The following is a 10,476-nucleotide window of genomic DNA, read 5'->3' on the forward strand; positions in this document are numbered from 1 at the left end:
ATGTGGAAGTTGTTTCTACACAATGCCTGTTACAGGACAGCCAATCACAGCAGCAGAAGAAAATACTGCTAGTAAATAAACCTACCAAGTATTAAGCATTCATTTTCACAGAAGGAATAAAGGACATATTCACAGATCCTTTCCTTAGCTGTAGAAAAAAAATGGATGCAAATTTTTCCCTTTCAAAAAGAGTTGACACTGTCACACAAAAATTGACACTTCAAGGGTATGAACAAACTAAGTTTAATCTAAACCTAGTTTACAGTTGCATCAGAGGAAGAACAGTTTCAGTCTTTCCAGTAAACAAATGCAGCAGAAGCTGTGTCTGTGTCACCAAGTGATTCAGCACAATAGGAGTGAACCCGCAGAATCAACAGTTGATGTTCAACCTCTATATCTACAGTATATATACCCTGGAAATTTGAAGGCCAGGTTTAGTCTTATCCTCCAGACATCCTCAACACATAGGTGGTTTCAAGCTGCCTGAAGGAAACCTCTGCTATGGAGTCACGTCACCATTTGGAGCTGGAGGGAATCTAGCACACACCCTGCTCCCCAGAAGGAAATGAACTTGAGAGCACCAAAACTGCTTTGTCAGCCAAACTACAGCCAAGTGAAGTTCAGAGGATTTACTCCAAAGGGCACAAACTACACCACTGCTGTAGGTGCAGCTGGAGTCATCCCCTAAAGAGAAACATGTATCAGGATGTCCAGCCTCACGCAATACCAATAACCCTGGGCCAAATGACCGTTCACTAATGAACTGCGTTACAGCGTTCCAACTGAACCAGCCAGCAGAACGGCTGCCAGCACGTAGAGCGTAAGAAGCAGCAGTGATGTAATCAAAACTACAATGATTTTAAGGTTGCATTCTACCTGCAGTATGAATTTAAAGACAGATATACAAGAAGGGGTGGCTCAGGAGAACCTGAAAGCAGAATTGCCACTCCTCTTGCCAATGGCCAGAAAGAAGCTAAAGCCACTCATAGAAGTTAAAAATTCCTTTGTATAAAGGGGCACTGAGATGCATAAGACATAATACACTTCATAAACACAAGCATTTTGCAAGTCCATATTACAAGCCATAATGTCCAGTACATCAACATTCCACAACACAAAGCTTGTCTTTATATTTAAAATAGAATGTAAACAAATAGTAATTCACATTAAGACAACTGCCACAGCAATATTTCTCAGAGGAAGTGCTTTACCTACACATAGTACCCTGAAGCCTACCAAACAAACTATAAAGTTCCCCAATTTAAAAGGGATAGGGTGGAAACAAAAGGAAAGAGCAGGGACATCCAAAATTTTGAGAGACATGAAGACCTCCAAATGTGCCATGTGCCTCAGCTGATACTCAGGTCAGCTTCAGCTGGGGAGTGGTTACCCCTAAATATGATACAACATACCATCTCAAAAAAGTAACAGAATAGTTATTTACTTATAAATTGCTTTATTGAAGCTATAACTTAATAAATTTGATGTTCAGGGTGTAAAATCATCTGACAGACTAAAAATTAACACAACAGGAAAAAATATAAGTAATACAAATCTACTTATGTCACCCTACTGGTAGAATTGAACCTGTAGGATACTATTATTTGAAGATACGGCATTAAGACTATCACAGGACTGAATAAACAGAGAAAAAAACAGAATAATAGAGTACTTCACAGTAAAATACCTCTTTTATTAGGAATATATTTAAAACTAGGTTTTTATTTCAGGTAAGAAAAATAGCATTCTGACTTTTAGCCAGTGCTGATTCCTGTCATACACAATATTCTAACAGCTAGAAAAGTTATTTGCACAGTTCTTGCCCAGTAACAGTTCTCCTAACTAACCATTCACTGCCTTTTATTTTTAGCTTGTTCTTAAATATCATGAAGAAATTCCTCAAACAAGGTTTGTATTTACATCTTATTTAAGACTGACAGACTGACTTGACAGTGACTCTGCATGTTACTAGCTCGCATAGAGATGTTAAAAGCCTTCTTTTAAAGAACAACATGGTTCAAAGCTGACCTATGGACACAATTAAGAGGGCAACCCTCCAGGAAGACTGTGGCAGAAAAAATTCCACTCTTCTACTATACAGTTGAGTACTGTAAAGTAGCAGCAACGTCAAGAACTTCAGTTAATTCTATACCCCTTGATAAGAGAGCACTGAAGACCAGAATATAGGGGTATTGCTATTACAATTCATACAGTAAACTGTTCTGTGTGTACATTTTTATACAAGTTGAGACTCTTTCTCTTGCTATGCTGTAACTTAACAGATTAAAGTAATTAATTGGATCACGCTGTAAACAAAGATTTGAAACCTTTGTGTAAGCTTTACTGGTTTAGGAGTGTGCATAAATACCTGCCTTCTAAAAAAACACAGCAGCTGTTTAATTTTCTATCATGAGCTTACATATCATGAGCAATATAATTAGGCAGCATGATTTAAAACAGGTTTTCATCCAATTAAAAATGAAATCTATGCATTTCATGAAAGTGTTATGCAGCATTTGTAATGAAGTCCCTGTTTATAGACACCTGACATCCATTTTCAATACAAGATATATCAGACAGGGAAAGTATTCTCCAGACAAATATACTGGGTTTGGTTTTGTACTTTCTTCCATCCTCTGTGGCCAATATGAAGCCAAAATATACCTGTTTTAAGTAGACTTCCATAAATTGATGTTTCTTAAATGCAGATGGAAACAATGGATGATGATATTACAACAATCTCCAAATACACTGAGAATAGCCAATAAGCCACCAGTTTGTGGCTGTTTTAAGCAGTATCTTAAAAATACATAGAAACACCAAAATTAGGCTATATCAGGAAGCAATCTGATACTCAAATAAATAGAAAATTTGCATTTTAATGTCACATTGAATTTTAGTACATTTCAATCCAAGAAAAAAAAAAAACCTGACAGATATAGCAATGAGTACAGGGTTATATATATTACAATATGCCTTGTTATAATACATTTGTGGCTTTATGATAAAGAAACCTCAAGGGCAGACGGAGTTTGAGTTCATTTAATTGCCAGATATAAAGCATTAAATGCATTTCTGAAATAAGTACTTTTATTTAATTTCAAAATCTTAAAACAGTGTTAGAACTTGCCCTTTTCTTTAAAAAAAAGAAAGAACAATTGAGTTACATGGAGCTAAATAAGTATTCTGAAAGGTTTAAACAACACAGAAAATGCTTTTCCCAATTTTACATACAATGAAAGGATAGATGATTTCAGAAAGAGCACCTATGGCTAACTCCATGTTGACCTTGACCTAGAAATACATATTACCGATCTCCACAAAGAATCCAGCAGATTTTGGAAGTTGTCCATTTCACATGAAAGCAAGAGAAAGGGTTATCATATGCAAAAATATTTTTCAAACTGTTCTTAACTTGCAATTGAAAACTAAAGGCATGGTCTCTTCATTATAAAAAAATAAAGGTACAACAGAAACTCTAAAGGAAAATACTCAGCTATACTGAAGCTGCAACCCTCTGAAAAGAAAGAAAAAGGAAGAAAGTCAATTAGCTAAGCTTTGTGCTCTAACCAAACTACTTACAGTGATTTTCAATGGCAAAAGCCCATGCTGACTGGGTGATTTGACAGTTCCAAATACTTTTTGTAATAATTCTTATTTGAATACAAGGACACTAAAATGATCCAGTCATGCAACATTCACTTTAAGCATTCTGCATCTCTTTTCCAATCTTGTAGCTAAGGATCTTGTTCCAGTCAATCTTGGTGCGGGTAACTGGCAATTGTCGACGTAAGGCCTTGAAAGTAGTGTCCGACATAGTCTGATAATTCTCACTGATAGCAGTCTGGTGAAGTCACACAAAACAAAGATACATCAAGAACAGGACGTTACAGAAGTTAAATGACTGAGTAGTCTTGTTACCTCTTAAACAGGCTTAATAAAAATATGTTACATTAAAGTAATATTTTATTAAGGAAAGCTGCTAGATCTAGACTGAAACTATGAGAAGAAAATCAGTGAGACAGCTGCAATAAACCTGGCCGTAGCCTAAGGGCTTCAGGAAACCACAGCAGCATGAATAAAGTGCTGATCAGTTAGCTCATACATCATTAATTTCAAACACCAAAGTCTTCCACTGCTTTTTCTGTGGGGATGGTAGGGTCAGTCCACAATATCGTATGAACTTGAATATAATACTCATGATACACACTTAGGAATTTTTTATTAAAGAGCATTTTTTTAAAACTGACAGAACATGGCATCTAAAATTTACCTTGTGCTCAAGACCTAAATGAACATGAATTGATATCTACAAAAGGTTTCTAGAACAGTTACACTTTGCTAACTTTAAAATGACTAACTGAAATGGATAATACTTACAGTCATATTTAGCAAAGCTGTCTAACAGTCTCTGAATAGAATCTGTAAAAAATTCCACTTAAGGTATACACTAATACTGAAAGAGCTCAGAACTGTTGATATTTAATCATGCTAGGGGCTTTCCTGCTCTCAAAAAAACATTTTAATGTAGCGTTAAGTAGGTGACTGCAATCATCAGAAGGTATGGAAAGGGAGGATACAGTTAGCAGCATCATGTAGTGTATTTCTATTTGTAAGGAATTACTTTATCTTAATATCATAAGCTTGCTAATTATAGAATACTAGCTTTGGTTAAGTATACGGTAATGCTATACATGTGAGTAGGGATATATGTTTTTGTTTCCAACATACCTGATATTCATTTTCTGCAGCCTCTACAATTTTTATAAATTCCTTTGCTGTCTGGGCTTCATTCTAGGAGGGAAAGAAAAAAATATAAAAAAAAAAATAAAGGTATCTGAATGAGGTCTGTTGTATAGCATGATCCTAACAGCATTTGGATTATGGTTTTCTCCTGTAGTTATGAGCGATGTCAGGTAGATTCCAGGTAGACACAACTATTTAGTGTCTATACCAAAACTGAACATTCATCCAAAATGCACATGCCACATGAAAACGGTCAAAAGGCAACATGCATAAAGATTACCATGGAGCTCATTAATATATTCTGATTCAAAATTCTATGGTATGATAGGAAGACACATGGACCAGAATCACATTTGGAAGTATGATCATGCATGCACACAAGTCTCTAAGAACATGCAAAGTATAAGTATTAACAGTATCAATGTTAAATTTCCAGTACAAATACAGGAAAACTCAAGAGACCACCATCTAACCCAGAAGTATGCAGAATGCAACCAAAAAACCAACATAAATTGTTCACCTCTACACATTCTAAATCTGGAGACTAAACAGAGCCAAACACTTGACTTTATATACCTAGACTTCTAAAACCATCCTCAAGTACATCTTGCAAAAATGAGGGTGCCATATACCCAATGTCCAAAATTCATCATGACTGAAAAAGTCTCCTGGCTTCAGGCCTCACCCTTAAGTACACAAGTGTGTGTTTGTTTTGAAAATAAAAAATGACCCATCAGTCAATCTGGAGACAAATTAACTGAAGTGCTTGAATGAAGTCTCAAGAAGGAAGTGAAGGTTCATGAATTTCAAAACTTCCAACTTGGGTGTTGGAGACATTCCGAAGGGTGCTTTTTGCAGAAGCTGTTGAAAGTTAGGAGTGTTCTTGCCCCATGTGATCCCTCATTCCTACAAAGGTAAAGACTGGGAAAAAACTGTGGCAGCTTCAATTACAACTGGTTCAAAGTTCCAGTGAAACTGCACCTAGCAGCTGTGTAAGTGCTCCGGTACACCACAGAAAGAGATGAAGGAGGAGTTAGAGACCAAACAGAATGAATGAAAGGGCTTTGACTTTTCAGTGAACCAAGGCAATGATTTCAAAGGCTCTGCTAACAAAAGGAAGAATTCAGGGGTATGAAGTCTTATTTCGCTCAGAGAAAAATAAGGGATGAGAAAGTAACCTTCAGCAAAAATATTCATAGCTCTAGCTACAACAGAACTCTCCAGTCGTTTATTTCAGTTGTGAACATTGATGGTATAAAATTGCTTCTCTCCCAAACAACAAAAAAGAGGAGTCATTCAGGCTCCTTTTAATCTACCTACCAATCCTTCTGTGTGAAGTAAGAACTTGTGCAGCCTCTGCCCTCTATGAAGCTCAAAATCAAGGCTAAAAATTGGTAATCAGCAGCATACTTGCTTTTGTTTTAACAGAAGGTAGGAAAGTTAAATAAAGGATATTTTCCTACTTATTGGTTTTCTGCTGCTTTGTTAAATTGAAGAACAGGATTAAATTACTTCCCAATGGAAAGTGAAGCAAAAGCTATTGAAAGGAGAACTTCTTCCACATAATCTTCCCTGAAGCAACTTTCAGTTGAATGAAAGACTAAACAGATCCCTTCACTTCGGGGCTCAAAAGTAATTTTATATCTACAGCTCCAGAAGCATTATCAGTTGGCACCACTCCCCTCTTCCCCCCATTCTTTGTGGTGCTATTGCAACTGAAAAGCCAACAAGCCTTTCTTTATATTAGCAAACAATGTTCTTTATTGATGAGTTGAGCTTTTCAGCCAAATTGGTCACTGCTAGTTATTATCTTTTAAACACTTCTACTGTTCACTTTTACAAATGCCCTCTGACAGTTTAACCTCACCAGCTTAAGTTTTATTAAAGAACACTCCAACAGAAAATCTCCCTGTTTATAAACACTATCTCCAGTAGGCAAGAGGAGCATTACTTCAAAAGCAGTAATTGTTCATGTTGCCACATTAGCAACTCTTAAAGGATACACCTGATACTGTTTTTACTTCCACTGCCTGCGCCTGACATAATCCATTTGGGAAGAAGTTGAAAATAATGCTTTAAATATAAAGCATGTTATGCTTCTCAAGCTGAAGCATCTCTGAAAGGCCTTTTTGTAGAGAAAAGCAAGAGGCTGACAGCACCAGTTACAGACAGGGAGGAAATGAAGGGGGAGTACCCACCAACTGGTATCATTTGTTTACTGGTTTTAGCATATTGGTCTTCTCCCAGTGAGCAAAGGAGAATCTCCAATTGTACTATGTAAGTGGGTTGTTATAACTCAAAGCTACTTCATATTAAAAAAATTAATTTTATAGGTCACTCTGCAGACCTATAAAAGTTTAAATACAACAGTGCAGAAAGACTGACAGGAAGCTAATTAAAGATTTACAGTCAAAGTTAATTTAACTTATATGAGCCACATGCAAGCATACATTAATTCTAGGGTTTGTTTGTTTTTTTTTTTCCTTTTAAACAGTAACTACATGTTAGGTAGGAGTAGTAAATATTACACACAATATTTAGAAATTAGAACATTAATTTCCATTCACACAAAAGAGCAAACTTGCGTCCCAACTTCTGAGTCTTTTTTAATCTTTTCTTCTTAAATTAGAAAGTCACTTCAATATATGCAATAAGCTTTTTAAAGTTCACTTACAGACACTGTTAGAGAATCTTGTATGTCTTTATGGCTCACCAGCTGAACATTACCATCTTCATAATAGTGAACCTACAGAAAATTAAACAAAGAATATCATATGAAATGTTACAGACCAACAACATACAGGAAAATCAAAGCATTGCAGTATTTATCATTACAACAAACCTACACAAATGAAATAAACACACATATAAAATGTTCCAGAACAACAAAAGTGAATTGGAAAAACAAAATGTTGTAAAATATAAATATTTTTGAGGGGAATAGTAAAGAAGGTAGTCTGGAAACACTTTTGTTTTGATGTTTTATGTAAAGATATTCATGTTTCGATTAACATCATGAAGACAACAACATACTATTTATGTGACTTTACTAGAAACCCTTGAATAGAATAGACTATTCTAATGGTGAAGATATATTCAAAAGGAGAACAGTTTTGACAAGGCTTCAGGATACTCTGAAGTTATTTTTCTGCTTCACCAAAACTGTTTTCTAGGGACAGTGCAACATTAAGCTTCCTTTTCTAGATCTGCATGATTTTGGTATTTTCCTCTATTAGATATAGCTCATTACAAAAGCTGGTATTTATCTAAACAAAAGAGCTATTTGGAACAGAATGTGTCAAAGTTAGATAGCAAAGCAGAATGAAACCTATTTCCTCTTGTAATGTTGTATCTACAAAATAGCTTCCTTGATTATTTTGCAGGATGAGGCAACCAGTAAAACTCTACCCAAGCTAGCTTCAGTACTTTTACATTCAGTTGGAAGGATCTCAAAACATTCAGTTTCTAATGCAAATGTTGGAAAACTTTAAAAATAGGAAGCATATATAAAGTTACATGTAATCATTCACAGTAACTGATACAGAAGACATTGACTTTTAAACAGGTATCTTTAAAGAACTTTTTACAATTTTGATAAAGTCAACATAGTCAATGTACCTGATATTATGAGAAACTGAAACATTTGTGTCTCACCCTGTTAGTCAAGGTAACATTTTAATTTGGAGAGCAATGCACAATATTATAATTTCATATACATTATGACCATGTGTGTAACAGACTGTCAATTTTATAAACAACAATAGAGAAAACAGAGTAAGACAGTTGTAATACCTAAGCAAAAGAAAGGTTTCCTATATGAAAAAAACATTTCCTATGATTCATCTTACATTATTATTTTGCTTATTATCAAACACTTGTTTTCCAACAGAAGGTACCATCCTAACCATAAAATAAGCTTTTCAAATCAAACATTACTGGGTGAAACTTCTGCCAGCCTTTTTCAATCCAGTTCCTAAAAAAATGAGAAGTACTTTCTCAGTGCAAAATTCTGAGACCTCCCAGTGAAACAGCAGAACCCGGAGAAGTATAAATTGCCCCTCTTTTCTGTCACAGTCCACTGCAGAGCGTCCAACATCAGCACGAACATCTTATCTAACTTACCGAGTCACATTCCTGGCAAATGCTCATGGCTAAAAACTTAACAGGTATGAAGAACAAATCTATTCTGGGATATGTCGTATCTTGTACAAAATATGAGAAGTAACTGTTCTGTACTGTATCTCACTGCTGACATCCTTCTAGAATGCTAGGGCTGGGTTCGGAAGGCTGCAAGAGGGATGGTGTTTATGAACAGAACCTCTTGGGAAGGTTAACTAAGGAGGGATGAGAATAACAAATTATCTAAGAGATAAAATTAGTAACCAGTACACTTATCAGTTGTTTTCCATGCACAGTTGGAGCATGTCCAAGCACCACAGGGACTTAGTTTTAGTAAAAGGCTCTGCTATGACAGTTTTCCCCTTAAATATAATTAAAAGAAAATGAATTAATGTAAGAGATTAAGACAGTTGAGAATCTCCTATATTAGAATTTATTAATAGATTTTTTTTTTAAAGGAAGAAATTGTGCAAGTGACCTTAAAAATACTGAAGACACCTGAAGATAGCAGGCAATGCTGGTATCTGCTCCAACTTATTTTTAAATGGTCTTACCAGAATTAGGGCAATGGTCGTATTGCTGTCAGTTTGCAAACAACACAGAAACTTCAGTACTCTGAAATTTCGCTAATGTTGCGGTGAGTTCATACTCTAGAAGATTATTTTGCTCCTTAAAAATTAAAGCACTTTGTTTGGAGGGGGGAAGGGAGCACTCCCACATATGCTGGAGAAATTGTACACAATTTCTAAAGACTTGAAACTGAGTTCAAAATTCCCTGGTGAAACACGTACCTCCTATGCAAGCAAAAGAGTGAAACTTTTCATCACTCCCCAAACACAGACTTTAATAAATGTAAATAATGACTTGATTAATTATGTGAAATAGTAATAAAAGACAAAATTAGCTGGTGCCCAAATCAAGACACTTATTAAAATCTGACTAAAATCTCTATTCAGGCTATTTTCTAGGCTACTGGGCTAACCTTTCCCAGAATTAGGTAGACACCTGCCTACTTGTTCCGGAAAATCTCTTAAGACATTTAACCAGAAGTACATGCTGTGGAGAAAATGCCTGCTTTGATGTCAGCTGGATTTGAGTGACAGTTTACTTAGATTCTCCAAAATTTTTGAGAAGCCTAAAAGTTACTTAATATGCTTACCATGACCTTGATCAGACAACATAACAGTGGTTGTCCGTATTTTGACTATCATTCTAGTTGCCAGAGAATTTGCCCCAGAATGTGAAACCAGATTCATGCCCCTGCTTGGGTGGATCTGAACACAGCTACCTACCACATCCAAAAATAACATCCTAGCCTTAGGGCATGGCTAGAAAGACACTCCATTGCACCTTCCTTCTGCAGTGAAATCACTGACCAGTAAGGAAGTGCAAAACTCATGGGGGCACAGAAAGAGCAGGAAAAGGGAACTTCAATGAAGTACTGTGCTAAAAGTCAGACTGCAGTAAGATTCTAGTCCCTGATTCCAGAATTGTTTTTATAAGCTCCTGCAAAAGATGCAAACACATTCCAGGGAACCAATCCAGGAAATCAAGTCCCTTTACTGAACACATGACAGTCAGCCTTCCCTTGGTCTCAAGATTTCTGCATTC

At 35.9% G+C, this 10,476-nt stretch overlaps 1 protein-coding gene across 1 annotated transcript in view; it reads right to left on the reverse strand.

Annotated features, from left to right (window-relative positions):
- Positions 1–2,859: 2,859 nt before the first annotated feature.
- Positions 2,860–10,476, reverse strand: part of CAPZA2 (capping protein (actin filament) muscle Z-line, alpha 2) — a 15,756-nt gene continuing 8,139 nt past the window's right edge. Inside the window, exons 7-9 of the mRNA XM_010012209.1 lie at positions 7,421–7,492; positions 4,732–4,794; positions 2,860–3,844 (exon numbers count right to left, since the gene is read on the reverse strand). Coding sequence (XP_010010511.1) covers positions 3,704–3,844; positions 4,732–4,794; positions 7,421–7,492 — 276 coding nt within the window. The 3' untranslated portion in view covers positions 2,860–3,703. The remainder of the gene's footprint in view (positions 3,845–4,731; positions 4,795–7,420; positions 7,493–10,476) is intronic.

Source organism: Nestor notabilis, unplaced genomic scaffold (assembly GCF_000696875.1).
Source record: "Nestor notabilis isolate BGI_N333 unplaced genomic scaffold, ASM69687v1 scaffold20053, whole genome shotgun sequence".
Taxonomy (NCBI): domain Eukaryota; kingdom Metazoa; phylum Chordata; class Aves; order Psittaciformes; family Psittacidae; genus Nestor; species Nestor notabilis.